General features: G+C 36.0%; 1 protein-coding gene across 2 annotated transcripts in view; it reads left to right on the forward strand.

Moving 5' to 3' along the window:
• The window catches only part of LOC144979516 (uncharacterized), an 80,139-nt gene that overhangs the window by 10,243 nt on the left and 49,896 nt on the right, over positions 1–20,000 (forward strand). For both annotated transcript variants that reach the window (XM_078926212.1, XM_078926214.1), the window contains exons 2-3: positions 7,498–9,377; positions 12,214–12,478. In XM_078926212.1, coding sequence (XP_078782338.1) covers positions 7,751–9,377; positions 12,214–12,478 — 1,892 coding nt within the window. In that variant the 5' untranslated portion in view covers positions 7,498–7,750. The remainder of the gene's footprint in view (positions 1–7,497; positions 9,378–12,213; positions 12,479–20,000) is intronic.

Consider the following 20,000-nt stretch of genomic DNA (forward strand, 5'->3'; position numbering starts at 1 on the left):
TTCACGAAGGTTTTTCCTTAAGGCTGTTTACACTAGACATAATTTGTGTTTACATTGGAATAATTGTTAATTTCACGCCCACTTTGTTGACAAAAGATCATAAGACAAAAATAAACAAAGCCTTCATTATGATTAAATAGAATTAATTTTATTTGCTTTATGTCGAACATAAATGTGTCCCGGCATCTCAAAACGTTTGTGGTAATTCTTAACAGTCTCTACAGTGTTAAATGACTTTTTGTTTTTATGTTGTTTTTAAGGGTTTTACGGCGCTTCCAACACATTTAGGTTATATCAGCGCCCCATAATGACTTTTTGAAAAAATTTCTTATTTTAAGAATTGGATTCAGTAGTTTGATGTCCACGCCGCCGGCAACGGCGGCCATCGTGGTTCTAAACAAAGAAAATCATTACTTTTTATTCTTCATGCTGGCTAGAAACTTTTCATATGCCTTGTGATCAGAATGTGTAAAAGTCAAAACATGATCAAATTTATGTTTTTTTTTTTCTGGATACGCTTTTATGCTCGCCGGGGAATATTTCATACGGGCGTCCGCCATTGTTCCGATAGGTTAGAGCCAGTGTTACTAAGTTACCATGCGTCACTGGAAGGAAGTGACGTTACGACTGTTGAAGAGTATTACTTCTCCCATAATGGTCAGGGAAGCACTTACTGTTTCTTCCTGGGTGGGGTTCCTGACCTCTCAAAGTGGGCAGGGAGGTCACTTACTGTGTCTTCTATCCCCCTATAGATAGTTCGAAGATGACGTCACTCAGGTCTTTGTTATTGTTTTTTGCCATCCGCGTTTATGAGTAATGCTCACTGAACTGTATTAACCCGACTATAAACGTTCATGGATACACACAGTTTTGTGTGTTGATCCGTTATACTTCCGGATGGCAATGGTATGAGCTTCTTAGCCAAGCGCATACTATCTATATCTGTTTTCCAACTTGCTTTCTGTCTTTGTCTTGGAATGAGATTACTTGGTTTTGTCCAGGCCCTGGTCGGATACCCTGGCTGGGAGGAAACCGTCATATGTATAGTTAGAGTTTTGGGCGTTGATATTTTTGTCTTGTAAATCATCTCTCTGTAATGTACCTTACTATTTTTTTACATATTATATATGATTTGTAAACATTTGAGTGTATTCCTCTTAGTGGGGACCTGTGCTTGTGTCTGGATGAGACATTAAGGTGATCTCAAAACTAAGTACTTTGATAGTGTGCTCTTGGAATCTACATCTGTTTCCTTATTTGAACTAATTCCCCTTACTCTTACTTTTTCTTGAGTGCTTTAATTGTAATTCTAGAACATGTTACTATACAATTCTTCATTTTTATTGGTGCTTATATGACCTAAATCTGTTTTGCAAGTGCCCTAAAACCCTTACAAACAAAAATAAACAAATAACAATTACATGAGACAGTTTTTAATAAAAATCCATTTGGTTCTTTATTTTTTTGTGGGATTTTTTTTTTGGGGGGAGGGGGGTGTTTTTGTTTTCTGTATGCATTCTTGTATAGATATATATATATAATTTAGATCTACTATTATTTCTTCTACCGTACTCTGGATCTTCTGGTGTTTAAAATGTTGGTCAGTAAACCCGTCCTTCAAAATATTTCATTGGTTGAACTATTGAATACAACTCACGATTTGTTTTCTTTTGTGGCAAAGACTGGCATTTTGATGTCATTTTTTGGTCAGTGTCAGGCCATAACTTTACAAAGGCCACGGTAATAGTCTTCAACAGTCGTTAACGTCACTTCCTTCCTAATGACGTATGGTAACTAAGTAACACTGGCTCTAAACTATCGGAACAATGGCTGACGCCGTATGAAATATTTCTCCGGCGAGCTTAAACGCGTATCCAGAGGGAAAAACCCCATCAATTTGATCATGTATTGACTTTTACACATTCTGATCACAAGGCATATGAAAAGGGAATGAAAAGTTCTAGCCAGCATGAAGAATAAAAAGTAATGATTTTCTTTGTTTAGAACCAAGATGGCCGCCGTTGCCGAGCGCGTGACATCAGACTACTGAATCCAATTCTCACTAAACTATATTAACCTGTATAAACGTTCAAGGCTACACATAGTTTTGTGTGTTGGTCCGTTATATTTCCGGATGACAATGTTGTGAGTTTCTTAGTCAAACGCACAGCATCTATAAATCCAGTGCCTTTACCTTCACCAATAAGTGGTAAAAAAAACAAACCCCATCAAAATTAAATTTTAAAATGGCCGACCTTGTAAGATTTAATTAAAACCAGATGCATTCTTTGGGGGAATTGAGTATGAAATATGCGCTTGGCTAAGAAACTCACAACATTGCTATCCGGAAGTATAACGGAGCAACACACTATGTGTAACGTCGAACGTTTATAGTCTGGTTAATACAGTTTAGTGAGAATTACTCATAAACTTAGATGGTAAAATTATTTTTTTTTTTAATAACAAAGACCAGAGTGACGTCAACTTCGTTTTATGTCTTGCACAAGGAAATATCATATAGATCATCTGCACGGTTTTGTGTGTTAATCATGTAATATCCGGCTGGCAGATGTTGTGAGTTATCAAAATAAATGCATAGCATCAATAGCCTGTTGGAGAGAGAGAGAGAGAGATTGAGAGAGAGAGAGAGAGAGAGAGAGAGAGAGAGAGAGAGAGAGAGAGAGAGAGAATTTCGTTAGAAGTAATCACATAACTGGTATTCTAAAATCAATAACTATGAATTATTAAAAATGAAAGATGTTAATATCATTCTGTTATTTCTTGTTTTATAACACCAGGTGGGTAATAAGATCTCATTAAATTCGAGGATATTCGTACGATGAGTTTAATTAAAATGCTCACAACATCCACCATCTGGATATAAAGTGATTGTTAATTACCTTAACAACGCCATTATCACACATAATTATCTCATTGGTCTGGAGTGTTTCATTCATCCTGTTTTGTTGATAAAGGGGAAACCCGAAACGTCCACACTATCTGTTTTCGTTTATCAAAGTGAAGCTTACATTCAATTTCCCTTTGTTATTTATTTTGGTGATCGCCGACTTGTATCCGAGACTGAAACTTCTGGAGTGGCAATATTTTATGAGCAGACGTTGTGTATGCGTGTCTATGGGTAGCCACCATAAACTTATAGATAGTATGCGCTTAGCTAAAAAGCTCACAACATTGCATCCTGAAGCATAAGGACCAACACACAAAACTATGAGTAACCATGAACTTTTAAAGTCTGGTTAATATAATTTAGTGAGAATTACTCAAAACGTGGATGTCAAAAAGCAATAACAAAGACCCCGAGTGATGCCAACTTCATTCTATCTATAGCCCTAACACTGACCAACAAAATACATCAAAAGACAAAAGACAAAAGTCATCAACTTTTGGGCTGACACTAGAACCCTCTAAGACTTACAGTTTGTCGTCATTTGTCAGATTTGTTTTCTTTTGTGGCAAAAGACTGGCATTTTGACGTCATTTTTTAGATTTGTTTTCTTTTGTGGTCAAAGACTTGTCTTTTGACGTCATTTTTTAGATTTGTTTTCTTTTGTGGTCAAAGACTTGTCTTTTGACGTCATTTTTTAGATTTGTTTTTTCGTGGTCAAAGACTTGTCTTTTGACGTCATTTTTTAGATTTGTTTTCTTTCGTGGTCAAAGACTTGTGTTTTGACGTCATTTTTTAGATTTGTTTTCTTTCGTGGTCAAAGACTTGTGTTTTGACGTCATTTTCTGGCCAGTGTCAGCGTAGCCATCGTTATGTTTTTAGCCTGATACTGAAATCCAAAAGGACTGGCAGTTTGACGCCATTCTAATTTGGTTTTTGCACCGCTTATTGAGTTGTCGTTAGTAGAGCTCATGGAAACAAGTTATTTCATTGGTTGAACTATTGAATACAACTCAAGATTTGTTTTCTTTTGTGGTCAAAGACTTGTCTTTTGACGTCATTTTTTGGTCAGTACCAGGCCATAACTTTACGAAGGCCACACTAGAACCCTCTAAGACTTACAGTTTGACGTCATTTTTCAGATTTGTTTTCTTTTCTGGCAAAAGACTTGTCTTGTGACGTCATTTTTTGGCCAGTGTCAGGCTATAAGTTTACGATGGCTACGTCAGGCTAGGCAGGTTACCACTCGGCTGAATATTTTTAGTTACAGATTGAGCACAGCGGCGTCAAATAGGAATTCAGTGAGAGTCCAATCAATAATACATTATATTTTCTATCGATTTCTAAACGGGTCATTAAGTCTGCTCTAATATCCTTATTATCGTTAATATCGTCATTCATTATTCATTCAACAATGAAAAGAAAAGGGTCCTTGGAGCTTTTTAAATGTTGTAAACGACAAAACAAAACAAACAACCCCCCCCAAAAAAAAAAAACAAAACAAAAAAAAAAAAAAACACAAAAAAAAAAAACAAAACAAAAACAGAACAAAAAACAAACAAACGAAAATAAAAGACACAGGAAAAATAACAAAAATCTAACAAAAGCAGAAATTAAAAAAAAAAAACCCACAAAAACACAACTGACTTAAATACATTAAAAAATAATAACACCCACTAAAAGAAGCAATAAACCCCGCACCCCTCCCAAAACAAAAACAAAAAACAACCCCAAAACAAGAACAAAACAACCAAAATATAATAATCCGCTTCCTAAAACGAGTAATATAACAAGGGTCTAAATAAAATAATCAAAATATAACAAAGCATAAAAATATATATATATATATATATATATATATATATATATATATATAAATCGATAAACAAACAAAACGAAAACACAAAAATACAACACCAAATAAACGTCCCTGTGGCAATCTTAAACTCCAATAAAAAACGAACAGAAAGAATAAAGATTGTGACATGATTTGTTTTCACTAATTACTCTAATTATTTATTCTAATTATTCTAATTAATTTCACTATTTTCTTCTCATCTCTTGAGAATTACTCGTAGACATAGATGGTATACGCTTGGCTCAGAAGCTCACAACATTGCCATCCGGAAGTATAACGGATCAACACACAAAACTATGTGTAACCTTGAACATTGATATCCTGGTTAATACAGTTCAGTGAGAATTACTCATAAACGTGGATGGAAAGTTTTAAATTAACAACGAAATGTAATATTGCACACAATGGCGACTCAAATAGCCAAATTGAATGTGATGACAAATCTTTAAACCAGCTTTTTGGTCTTGTGGTATGACACACGACTTCGGATCGGAAGGTCCAGGGTTCGAGGCCCGCTCTGAGTAGCGCGAGTTGAGTCCTTGAAAAAGGCTCTTTGCTCACATTCTCTCACCGTACTTAGGTGTAAAACGAATACCTGGCCGTAAACAGATTTGTCTTTGTCGAAAAAAATATAAAATATTGCCTAATAGCCGTCATGTCTCGTTCTACATGTTAAGTGTTGCTGTTGGCTAGGGACCTCTTTCAAAGCGCTTTGAGCACGTTTAGTAGATATTGCCCTATATAAAATGCTCAAGTCCTTTTTAAATATTCCCTACATGGAAGGTCAACGAGAAATAGCAAGACTGAGAAGAGTGGTGACCAACTCAGTTGTAAAAGTCACTTCTCATCTATGACCGCAGTTCCAATTTAAAAATAAAAATTTGAGCATTTATTTTGTGAAACATCCACTTTGCGTGCTAAACCGTAGCCATCGTGATGTTATAGCCTGATACTGAAATCCAAAAGGATTGACGTCAAAAACCAAAAAGTTTGACGTCATTATTTGGTTTTTGCACCGCCTAGTGAGTTGTCGTTAGTAGAGCTCATGGAAACAAGTTATTTCATTGGTGAACTATTGAATACAACTAACGATTTGATTTCTTTTGTGGCAAAAGACTGGCATTTTGACGTCAATTTTTGGTCAGTATCAGGCCCTAACTATACGAAGGCCACGGCTAAACTCGCTTTACAAATTTTCCCAGACCAACAGCAACACGTAACATGTAGAACAAGACATGACGCCTGTTTGGCGATATTATATTCTTTTTCCGACAGAGACAAGACTGTTGGAGGCCAGGTACTCATTTTACACCTGAGTACGGCGAGAGAATGTAATTTAAGAGCCTTTTCCAGGACTCAATCAACTATGCGCCGAGCGAGGCTCGAACCCAGGACCGTCCGATCCGAAAACGAGTGTCAGACGACTAGACCCCAAACCAATAAAAAGTAAAATTACCAAAAAAAAAACAAATTTTCTTGTAGTTTTTGTCAATTCAAAGAAAAATAGAATAGAAAAACTAGACAACATACTGTACTCAATGTTAGTTAGTGCCCCCCCCCCCCCCCACCCCCTCACACACACACACAGTCAGACAATGTAACCATAGCAACGTCGTTCATCAAGCAGCTCATATTACGTCACGAACAATAAACTTTGTTATGCAAAGGGAGGTAACTGTCTTAATTCTCTCTCCCCCCCCCCCACCACCATACATCTGTATTGCTCGCACAGTTTATGCGCTTATTTTCTCTTTGACGCAAAATTCAACTGTTGCTGCTTGAAGCTCGGAGGAATAAATAAAACTTGTCAAATGGAATGGAAGCTAGAAATGCTATCAAGTATAAAATATGATCATCTTCTACAATATTGTTTCGAGCATTTATATATTTATATATAACCTTCTCCTCCCCACTCCTCCTCCCCCTTCCCTCCTCTCCCCCCTCTCCCCGCACACACACACACACACACACACAAACACCCACACACACATACTGTTAGTCTTAGCGACCCACTTCATCGTGATCACGACATTAATTCGCTCTATATGGGAAAGACACAATTGTCATTTCCGGTTCCCATTCAAGATGGCGGCCAGTTGTGTTACAAACATTCATTCCTATCCCCTGGTTGATGTTTCTCCATTTCCGGCCGCCATTGATGACCGTCTCGTTGGAGAATAATGGCGGCACGTTGATGGACGTGAGTTTTATAAGTCTCCGAGGGGCTTTTATCATAGGACTGAATAGCCCTTGTATTTGTAATGAACGTATAGATTTGTAAATAATCAATTTATACGTCTGATATTATTACAAAAATTGCCGTCGTCTTCGCTGTCAAGACATCATCATCATCATCATCATCCTCATCATCATCATCATCATCATCATCATCATCATCATCATCATCATCATCATCATCATTATTTTCAACATCATCGTTGCCATAATAAAATAATCATCATGATCGTCATCGTCTTCTTTATCATTATCACCATTATTATCATCATCCTCCTCCTCATCATCATCCTCATCATCATTATCATCATCATCATCATCATCATCATCATCATCATCATCATCATCATCATCATCATTATCATCATTATCATCATCATTATATCGTAATCAACCAACGACACCTTTATACAGTTTTTAAACAAAACAAAAACAAAATACATTGACAAGATTCTATATTTCAAAATATAACATTTCTTCTTCTTTTGCTTCTCTCCAGAGACATCGGATTCAAGAGCCATTTGTGAAACGATAACAACATTCAAGACAAGCATATAAACGAACAACAACAAAAAACAAAAAAAAAAAAACAAAAAAAAAATAATCAGAAACAAACAAACAAACAAATATTCCGGAAAAAAACAAACTTCAACGCTTTATTGATTTATTGAATTGTCAAAAATGTGATTTGAAATATCAAATAAAATCAACGACGCCATTTTTTAAATCCCATCCTAATGACGTAAGTAAGCATGCCGGAAGTAGATGTGATAAGAAACTTCGATACGAATATAGAAGACATAAGATTCCGTACTCATTTTGACATTCCATCCTCCGCGAAGCGTGAGACACAAAGCGATCAACAGTGGAAGATTGACTTCGTTCCCATGGATGAGAAACATAAGAATCTGTGTGAAGAAGACTCAGGTTTCACTTTAGCAGAACATTTAGAAGGGTCTTCAGATTCAAACAGTGGAATATTTGAAAGCAGGGTAGATAACTCTAAAAGAAGTGTTTCAACAGATCACATAGAACAAACATCAATTTCTGTTGACGTCATAGATAAGCATTCGATTACGAAGAGCAGAGTTAGTATGAGTCCTGATATTCAAAATAACGACTCTTCTGAAAACTGTCAAGACTTGCCCAGCCCAAAGCATGTAAACAACACTGGGTGGGCAAGAAACAAATCTCAAAGTCCGAGTCCGATTCCCAGCGAGTGTCATAATGCAAAGGAGGAATGGCAAAATAGGCAGACGAGAGATAGTGATGGACTAAGTTTGACGTCACATTTACGTCACGGATTTTCTCCATATCATCATTACAGCGCTTTGGGGTCACATATGCACAGAAACGACCCGTTTTCAGCCGTTTCCTCCATGACTGCGTCAGACAACTTTGATTCAGAAACAACGCGAGTCGGTTTAATTTATGCACAAAACAATTTACTCTCCCAACTTTCTCATATCCAAAAAATCAATGGTCTTGCCCAGTACCATCTCAACTCATCCAGACTTCCATCATCCTCAGCATTGGTGCCATCTTCCCCATCATTACAACAACAACAACAACAACAACAACAACAACAACAACAACAACAACAACAACAACAACAACACCAACCACTACCACTGCCATTATCATCACCTTTATCTTCTCCATTATCTTCAACACCATCATCGTCTTCAATGAACAAAAACTCAACAAGCCAATTAATTATGAGTCCTTTACCGTCCAGTTTTAACCCGCCATGCTCATTTCTATCTACTACAACATCATCCTCACCACCACCACCACCACCATCATCAACACCAACATCAACACCACCAGCAATCTCTTGCCATCCAAATACATCATCACAATCCTTGCACACGTCACTAAGAACACACGATGACGTCGATAACAAAGACCTCCATTCTCACCCTTCACCACCACCACCACCAACAACAGTAACACAATCAAGAAAGAAACCCTCAACCTCCAAACCATCATTTCTGATCTCCGACATTCTATCCGACAAACCTCCACAACCACCACCACCATCATCACCCCTAAAGGACGAGAAATTGAATGAAACTTCACAAAATCACAACACAATGGATTTCCGACAAAGAAGTGAGAGATACGCTCAGATCTTCAGCCATTACAACTATCACAACCTCTACCCGTCTCTACGCACCCCTATGGACCACCTCGGCCAGGCTACTCCATTTAGAACTCATGAAAACGTCACTTCCGGTGGCCATCTTGGTCAGGATATATCCTCGTACCCAAAGGGATCGTGTGGTGACGATGAGATGATCGACATAGATGACGACGATGACGATATTGATGATAACGACGATGACGATGGGAGAGAAATGGACTCGATCAGTGAAAGTAAGTAAAAGTTTCCCTTTTTACTTGTTGAGAAGTGAATACCAATTAGTAAGAAGCTGTGATGTAAAACATTGACAGAAATGGTTATAACAACTTGGCTAGGGATCCCTTGAAAAGCGCTTTGAGCACGTTTAGTAGATATTGCGCTATACGAATGCTCTAGTCAAGTGACGACCTTCCTATAGTTTTGCAATGAGAGTATTAACCACATACCATCAATATACCGTCGTACTCTGGAAACCCCATATTAAAAAAATTTGATAAAAAAACTCGTCCTTCAAATATCGATCGATGACCATCATCTTGACAAAAAAGTTATTATTATTATTATTATTATTATTATTATTATTATTATTATTATTATTATTATTATTATTATTATTATTATTATTATTATTATTATTATTATTATTTCTTTTGTTATTATTTATTATTATTTATTTTAATCTTTTTTAAAAATTTATTTATTTATTTATTTATAATTTACCACCATAACAATTAAATGACACTTCAAAATGCTGGCATCAAATTTCATTTTCAATAAATTTTTAATGATTTAGAGATGCTCATAATAAAATGATGAAACTGGAACCAAAAAATCTCGTGATTCTACGACTTTTTGGTAGTGGTAGACAGGTCTTGTTAAAGGCATCGTAGACTTATAAATATAATAAATAATAAATAAATTGAGCTTTATATAACGCAATATCCACTAAATGTGCTCAAAGCGATTTACAAGGGGTCCCTGGTCAACAGCAACATTTAACATGTAGGACGGGACATAATGCCTATTAGGCGATATTACAATTTTTTCGGACAGAGACAACGATGTTAACGGCCAGGTACTCATTTTACACCTGAGTACGGTGAGAGAATGTGAGTAAAGAGCCTTTTCCACGGACTCAACTATGCGCCGAGCGCGAGGCTCGAACCCAGGACCTTCCGATCCGAAAGTTAGTGTCATACCACTAGACCACATAGCCGCACATCAAGACGTAAGACAGAAATGAAATCAACTCATTAACACAGGAGACGGGAGTGTCGGGTATCACGGGCGACAGGGTTATATTGGGTGGTTATGGGGGGTGGGTTCCCCCCATCAAACAGATTAGGGGTCTCCATTTACGCCATTATTCATCTTTACATCAAAGCCACCCACCCGTCAACTGGTGGTGATGCCTGGCTGGCGAGGCGCCTCGTTGCCGTGTGAGTTTGGGGTTTTGGTGATGATGATGAAATGAGTGACGTTATTGTAGAAACAAGATGGGGAGAGAGGGAGAAGGGAGAGAGAGAGAGAGAGAGAGAGAGAGAGAGAGAGAGAGAGAGAGAGGGAGCGAGAGAGCGAGAGAGCGAGCGAGCGAGCGAGCGTGAGAGAGAGAGAGAGAGAGAGAGAGAGAGAGAGAGAGAGAGATATGGAGCGAGAGAGCGAGAGAGAGAGAGCGAGAGAGAGAGAGAGCGATAGATGTATGATGGATAGATAGATCTTTAAAATAGTCGTTTTTTTATATTGTATAATATATTATTTTATAAATCTTTTAGTGTCACTTTAAGAAAGGTTTATATGGAACAATGCCAGACAACAGCAGAAAAAAACAAAAGAAAAAGATTATCCCCAAAAATGTCATCCTGTCTCTAATGTGTATCGAACCTGAGACCTTCCAATTACTATATTGATCCACAGTCAATGCAGACTGGTAGACTTTTCTCCTACTTTCTTCTCAGTTTTTCCTCAATCACTTCCTCTCCTCTCCTCTCCTCAACCTCTTTTTGTAAAAATACGTCTATCTACTTTACTTGGTCAAAATGAAAATCATCAGTTTAGTTTGGATGGCTTACTTGGTAGAGCACTCAAATCATAAGCAAAACCACAGGGATCGATCCTGGACGTGGTCAATATTTTTTTGTTTGGACCCCTCCTCATTGTCAATTCGACAGTTATTAGATAGCTAGTTACTTTAAATCTAGCAGAAAGCACTCTGTTTGGGTTTTTTTAAAATATATTTTTTTAGATTAGCATCCTTTCCAAATGATATTCTTAATTTTACCTTAGAGAAACCAGGTAAATGCTGGCTCCTTAGGTCTAATGAATTTGAAAGAGAACTATGTGTGACTGTGTGGTCTTGTGGTTTGACACTCGCTTTCGGATAGGAAGGCCCTGGGTTCGAGCCTCGCTAGGCGCATATTGAATCCTTGGAAAAGGATCCTGTACATTCTCTCACCGTAGTCATGTGTAAAATGAATACTTGGCCGTAAACAGCGTTATCTTTGTCTGAAAAAAAATGTAATATCGCCTAACAGACGTCATGTCTCGTTCTACATGTTATGTCATACTATTAGCCGGGCACCCTTTGTAAAGCGCTTTGAGCAAGTTAAGTGGATATTGTTCTATATAAAAGTTAAGTTAAGTTATTTATATTTATTATATTATATTATTATTATTATTATTATTATTATTATTATTATTATTATTATTATTATTATTATTATTATTATTATTATATTATTATTATTACCATTATATTATTATTATTATTATTATATTATTATTATTATTATTATTATTATTATTATATTATTATTATTATTATTATATTATCATTTATTATTATTATTATTATTATTATTATTATTATTATTATTATTATTATTATTATTATTATTATTATTATTATTATTATCATTATTATTTTTTTAAACAATTCCTTCTTTTATCATTTTTTTCTTTTCTTGTCTTTCTTTCTTTCTTTATTTATTTATTTATTTATTTATTTATTTAGTTTTTTGAAATATAGAAAATTCATCCTTAACTAAATCAATCTCGTCTGTTTCATTCCAGAGAGTTCGAATCCTGACGTCACAGACAGCCACTCCCACCGATCCGACCACCTGACCAAAGGCGGGGGCGGTGGTGGTCCCTACCCGGGCAGCAAGAGCAGCAAGAAACCCCGCAAGGCCCGCACGGCGTTCACGGACCACCAACTGTCGTGTCTGGAGAAGATGTTTGAACGCCAGAAATACCTCAGTGTCCAGGACAGGATGGAGCTGGCGGCCAAGCTCAACTTGACGGACACTCAGGTCAAAACCTGGTACCAGAATAGACGGTAGGGGGTTGTTGTTGTCGTCGTCGTCGTCATCATCATCATCATCATCTTCTTCATCATCATCATCATCATTATGGGGCAGCGTGGCTCAGCGGTACGGTCTTTGCTTCTTACCCGAAAAGTACCCAGTTCGATTACCAGCCTCGTTGTGTGGCTTTGAGCAAATGACCTCCCCGTGGCTCACTTTGCGGCGCTGCATTGCGGCTGACGCCTGATCTTTTCCAGTCTTCCCTAAAAACAAATTTCACTTTGGGGATAAATAAACGGATTTTTTTATCATCATCATCATATTCCTCATCATCATCATCATCATCATCATCATCATCATCATCATCATCATCATCATCATCATCATCATCATCATCATCATCATCATCAACAACAGTAACAAATGATCATATTATAAGGCGCCATGTTGTCCGACTCTCTATGTAATCAAACAGCAATTAATATTCACGACCAACTCTATCCATATCACGATGAGCTCGTTAAGTGTTTGACACAAACATTGTCCACAAAACGTGGAATTAGTTGAAAGTGGACAGAGCACCAAACCATGAATTCCAGAAAAGGGAACTATTTACCGTCGCGGCGGTAGGTCTCTAGTCCGCTCAGTAATCGTGGGTAAATCGTTGGCGGAGGATTAATAAGTTCTAACTACACTTTTGGAAAAGTTTGAGATAGTACATAGATTGCACTTAGATTTAGTCCACCAAAAATCATAAGTTCAAATCAGGGAATTAGCTCAAAAATTATAAACATAAGAGAAGTTGAAGTTTATTTATAATTTTTTACAAAAATAAACTTTAAAGTCCATTTTTCTCAATTTGAGGAAATGTTGAGATAGAACCAGTAAATATTGAGCCCACGAATTTCATTGTCAATATTATAGCCGTGGCGATTATTGGTCGTAGGATAAACACCTTTGGTTGTGAGAGGGTTAACAATTCGTCTAATCTAGTGGACACACAGTAGATGGCCATGCGGTATCCATTCCACTGTACTGTGACAAAACACATTTTATATATATTGACCAGAAACTTTGCTTTGCTTGGTATATCTCAAAATAATCGACTCATCCTATCTTTATGTCTTAAGGATTTTGACAAACGTTTATATATTTTCAGGTCTGATAACCCAATTTTTTTATGGGCTCATTGTTGTCATGGAAGTACTTTCAAACAAATGAAAAAAAAATAAAGCTCATTACAGATTTTTCGTATCTTTGTGAATCATTTCTGCGTTACTCTGGAAAAACCCCATAATTGAAGATTTGGCCAGAAAACTCGTCCTACAAATATCGATCGATTTCATTGACTCTCCTCTTGGCAAAAACTCTCAAACCTGGGACGTCTCTAGTTTTTGCTAAGATAAAAATGAATATAAGGCGATTTGTGATTTTCACGTACAACATTCATTCTAATATTTCTACTATCTCTGTATCAACATGAAATTAACAAAAGCAAACCGTCCAGGGGATGTAACACCAGTTTCAAACACTTGAAAGAAAACCTCCGTGAGCGAGATCATCCTCTAGGTATTTCTCTGAAGTGGTCAAGTGGGATTCGAGGTTTACGTTGAGATGCTTCTATAATTGGAGGAAGTTTGAGGGAATATCTTGTTGTTACACCAAAAGTACAACTCGTACAACGACCGTGGATGGAGAGAGAGAGAAAAACGCTCTTTGAACATCTTGTTGAATAAATCTTTGCACAGCTATGTGGTTTTGTGGTATGTATGACACTCGCTTTCGGATCGGAAGGTCTTGGGTTCGAGCCTCGCTCGGCGCATAGTTGAATCCTTGGAAAAGACTCTTTACTCACATTCTCTTACCGTACTTCGGTGTAAAATGAGTACATGGTCGTCAACAGCGTTGTCTCTGTCCGAAAAAAATTGTAATATCGTCTAACAGGCGTCATGTCTCGTCCTACATGTTAAGGGTTGCTGTTGGCCAGGGACCCTTGTAAAGCGCTTTGAGCATGTTTAGTGGATATTGCGCAATAAAAAAGCTCAATTTTATTTTGGTAAAACTAAAAAAAGTACAAATATAATGACAGTGGACGGAGAGAGAGAGAGAGAGAGAGAGAGAGAGAGAGAGAGAGAGAGAGAGAGAGAGAAATGTATTTATTTATTTACTTTGCTATAGAAATACTCGAGGATTTTTTTGTTTGTTTGTTTTTTTTATTCGTTTCATTTATTCACCGTAGTATTAAGATAAACAGTTGTTGACATTATCAATGGCTTTTGGTACCATTATTATCTTAATTAGTGGAATAGTCGTGATTGGTGACGGGGGTGGGGGTGGGGTGGGGGGAGATGAGGAGGAAGAGAAGGAGGATATGCCGTAATGGACGTTGATGTAGCGTGGACGAGGGCACTTGGAAATCTGTCGCATTTTCGGACACCGGAAGCCCGAGGCGTTCTATGGTCTGGGCATGCGCACTGAACTGAATCGAGGCGGAGTAGTTGCGTCAGGGATGATTAAGGCGATTCGTTAATTCGTAAATAATTCATTGGGAGGGAGGGAAGGAAATAGTGAGGAAGGGAGTAAAGAGGGAAAGGAGAATAGAAAGAAGGTAGGAAGAGTGAGAGAAAGAGAGAGAGAGAGAGAGAGAGAGAGAGAGAGAGAGAGAGAGACAGAGACACACACACACAGAGATACAGAGAGAGAGAAAAAGAGAAGAGAGACACAGAGAGATAGAGGGAGAAAGACGGAGAGAGAGAGACAGAGAGAGAGACACACACACAGATACAGAGAGACACACACACACAGAGATACAGAGAGACACACACACACACATACAGAGACAGAGAGTTACACACACACACATACAGATACAGAGAGACAGAGAGAGAGAGACACACACACACAGATACAGAGAGAGACAGAGAGAGACACACACAGATACACAGAGAGAGAGGGAGAGAGAGAGAGAGTGAGATAATATTAGAACCCGGTGTAATTATTGCAACACTGCCGTGCTGAAGTCAAAGATGAAAAAGTTTTTGTCAAGACAAGAGTCATTTTACTCCATAGATGTTATTTGAAGGACCAATTTTCTGGCCTTTTTCTTTTGTGATACGCGAGTGTGGCAGAGCTGTTTAAAAGGCATTTAAAATCTCAACACCAAACGTGCTTAGTCAATAATGATTAGGGTACACAGAAAACTCATTGTGTGTCATTGTATCTGTCCAATGTTTTTGGAAGTTTTTACCCAGTTGTCGTTCTTGAAGCGGATTCACCCTTCATCCAAGATGGCGGTCACTTGTAAGAGTTGATTATCCTCAAATTATTCTCAAGTTTGATTGGGCGTGGCTGAGCGATGGCGTTGTTTTCATGTGGGGGGGGGGAGGGGGGGGGGCGGGGGAAGCTTTTACTGAATTATTCGTAGTTACTCAATTGGTGGGTGATTTTTGTTGGCATCGATAGACCCCTATAGGGAATGAGATTAGTGGAAGAGTAGCGTCCCTTGATTGGACGTCACCCATAGTCCCTGACGTCGCCGGCGGAAAAGTTATTAGAGAGAGAACGTCATGTTGGTTGTGCGCGTGCGTCTCTCGTCCTCTCATTCCCTATAGTGTTTGGTTACAGTATCATATTCCGATTTGATTTTCGAGACAATCAAATAAATACCCAATGGTCTAAGTTTAAAAGGAAATTTTGATATGATTGAGTCATATAATCAAATATCGATATATTTTAGTTCCTAAAAATAAATAAACAGAAACACAACCACAACAAAAAAAAAAACAAAACAAAAAACAACAACAACAAACAAAAAACAAAAAACAAAAAAGAAACTGGAAAAACAAACAAACAAACAAACAAAACAAAAGAAAACAGGGTTTGAGAATCGCATCTGAAATCTTCGATATGGACTTCGATAATATGTGGTTCGTTTATTGAAACTATCGTTGAGTTTAAATTGATTCTAGATAGGCTGCTAGAAGTTGTAGACTGTGAAAAGTAATAAACAAAAATAAATATAACAGCTTCAAAAAAAAGAACAAAATACCAAAACACGGAACGTTTCGGGCTCAGAACCCTTCTTCAGCCAACAACAAAAAACAAACAGACCTCAATAAAGACATAAATACAATACATCGTCGTCAATCTGGAATTTAGTAACGTATTTATTACGTCTTTATTATTTTTGTTGTTGTTGGCTGAAGAAGGAATTTGATGCCGAAACGTTCCGTGTTTTGGTATTTTGTTCTTTTTTGAAGCTGTTATATTTGGTTTTTGTTTATGAATCGTTGAGTTTGAAATTTTCAACATAATTTCCTGAAAACGTTTGTAAACACAGCAGATTTCATTAAATGGATTTGACTGGGATGACATTTCAGAGTTATAACAAATATTATAGTCTGTTGGCGTCAGGATTCTAGACTTTCCCAGTTATATTTGTGATTTTTGTTTTGTTTTTGTTTCTTTTAAATTTAAATTATTTGTTTGTTTTTGTTTGTTTCTGGCAAGGGAGATAAAAAGGTTAAATCTTTCAAAAGGGAGATTATACTTTTAAACTAAGGAATATGGAGACATTTAGCTTTTATATCTGATTCTGATCGGTTTTCATGCTAAAATCGGAGCCGTCGACATCGCAGACTAATGTACAAGCAAGCTGGCAATTAATTAAGTTACCTCCCTTAACAACTAGTAATTATTTCGATTGTCTCCCTTTGACACCCCCCTCCTCCCCTCTATAACTCAAACAACGCAGCATCATTTATTTCCTCAGACGTCATCGTGCGAGACTGCCATTCGTTTATCACACTTCTACTTCCTTTATCCCCGATCACGTGATCATTGTGTGATAAATTTACCAAGTTGTCAACAAAAGTGTCAAACACTAACGGAATCGTGTTCAAAGTGATAATTCATCCGTTGTGTCAAAAACGTGAATAGCGGGAGACTGGTCTGGCAAAAACTCACAAAACGCCTCATTCCACAAACCACATAGCGACAAGATCCTCATTGTTGATAACATGCGCTCTATAAGAGTCTATTATTATTATTATTATTATTATTATTTATATTATTTATATTATTATTATTATTTATTATTATATTATTATTATTATTATATTATTATTTATTATTATTTATTATTATTATATTATTATTATTATTATTATATTATTTATTATTATTATTATTTTATTATTATTATTATTATTATTATTTTTATTATTATTATTTTTAAATTATTATTATATTTATTATATATTATTATTATATTATTATTATCATTATTATTATTATTATTATTATTATATTATTATTATTATTATTTATTATTATTAATTATTATTATTATTATTATTATTATTATTTTATTATTATTATTATTATTATTATTATTATATTATTATTATTATTATTATTATTATTATTATTATTATATTTATTATTATTATTATTATCATCATTATTATTATTATTGTTAGAAAAGAGAAAAAGAAGTGGATGACTAATGAAGTGCTAAAACTAATGGAAGAACGAAGGCAATATAAATCAGATGTAGAAAAACATAAAACCTTAACAAAGAAAATAAAAATAAAATGTAATGAAGCAAAAGAGAAATAGATAAATGATCAGTGTCTAGAAATAGAAATAAAACAAAACAGTGATAGCAAATTTATACATGAAAAGATAAAAGAAGTCAGTGGCAAAAGAGTATATTCAAGCACAGGGTGCATAAAAGCTAAAGATGGAATGTTTTGATGGATAGAACAGATGTGTTGAATCGATGGTCAGAGTATATAGAGGAACTTTTTGATGATGAAAGAGAAAAACTAACAATAAACAAAGAGATAGACGGGCCACCAATTTTAAAAGAAGAAGTAGAAGCAGCTATTAAAAAAATGAAGTTAGGCAAAACAACAGGCCCTGATAATATCCCAATAGAAATTATCATAACATTAGAGGATTTAGGTTTAAACACAGTGACGAATCTATTGAATAAGATATATGACAGTGGTAAAATTCCAGATGATTTATTAAAGTCATTGGTTATGACACTTCCAAAGTCACCAGGGGCCACGGAATGCGAGTGACTAATAAACAGAATGAGGAAAAGTATAAAACCAGAGATATCAAGAAGTCAATTTGGATTTGTCCCTGACAAAGGTCCAAGAAATGCTATTTTCACCTTATCAATGTTGATGGAAAGATGTATTCAAGTCCAGAAAGACCTATATATTTGCTTTATTGATTACTCAAAGGCATTTGATAAAGTTAGACATTGTGAGCTATTTAATATCCTTGAAGGACTAGACATAGATGGAAAAGATCTTAGAATTATTAGAAACTTATATTGGAATCAAAGTGCAGCCGTCAGGATTGAAGGAGAATTCAGTGAATATAAACAAATTAAACGAGGTGTAAGACAAGGATGTGTTTTGTCACCAGGCCTTTTTAATATCTACAGCAAAACAATTATTAGAACTTAAGGAGATAGTCCAGGCATTAAGATCAATGGTGAGACTATCAACAATATAAGATATGCAGATGACACAGCACTAATTTCAGACTCAAAAGAAAAATTTTAATTACTCCTCAATAAACTAGTCACAGAGAGTGAACGTATGGGGTTATACTTAACTATAAAAAAAGACAGAATGCATGGTTGTATCAAAGAGAGAAAGAAATCCAACATGTAACTTAATAAGCAATGGAAAAACTATAAAACAAGTTCAGGCATTTAAATATCTTGGATACATAATAACTTCAGATGGCAGATGTAGCACCAAAATAAAACAAAGAATTGCAATAGCTAAAGATAGTTTTAATAAAATGAGTCTAATTCTTAAAAACCAGAATATCTCAATGACAACAAAACATGGGGTTTTGAAGGCCTATGTATGGTCAGTATTATTATATGGCTGTGAAAAAAATGTGGACAATTACAGAAGACATTAGAAAGAAACTGGAGGCAGCAGAAATGTGGTTTCTTAGAAGGATGTTAAGAATCTCATGGACAGAGAAGAAAACTAATGAAGAAGTATTAGAGCAAGCTGAAACTAAAAGGTTATTAATTCGTACAATAAGAGAAAGACAAATGCAATTTTTAGGGCACCTAAATCGACATAAATGTATTGAACATCTTGCTCTCACAGGAAAGATAAGAGGTAAAAAGAGTAAAGGTAGACCAAGAAAAACATATTTGAATAGTATGAACAGCTGGGTGGCAAAGAAAGAGAAGAGTAATATTAGTTTTCTGAGGTTTTCTGATCAGAGAGATGAATGGCGTACCATGATCACCGATGTCTGGCACAGACTTGGTACTTGAAGAAGAAGAAGAAGAAGAAGAAGAAGAAGAAGAAGAAGAAGAAGAAGAAGAAGAAGAAGAAGAAGAAGAAGAAGAAGAAGAAGAAGAAGAAGAAGAAGAAGAAGAAGAGAAGAAGAAGAAGAAGAAGAAGAAAGAAGAAGAAGAAGAAGAAGAAGAAGAAGAAGAAGAAGAAGAAGAAGAAGAAGAAGAATTGTCATTATTATTATCATTATTATTATTATCATTATTAT

Source organism: Berghia stephanieae, chromosome 9 (genome assembly GCF_034508935.2).
Source record: "Berghia stephanieae isolate SIO BIC M18660-M18661 chromosome 9, UCSD_Bste_1.3, whole genome shotgun sequence".
Taxonomy (NCBI): Eukaryota; Metazoa; Mollusca; class Gastropoda; order Nudibranchia; family Aeolidiidae; genus Berghia; species Berghia stephanieae.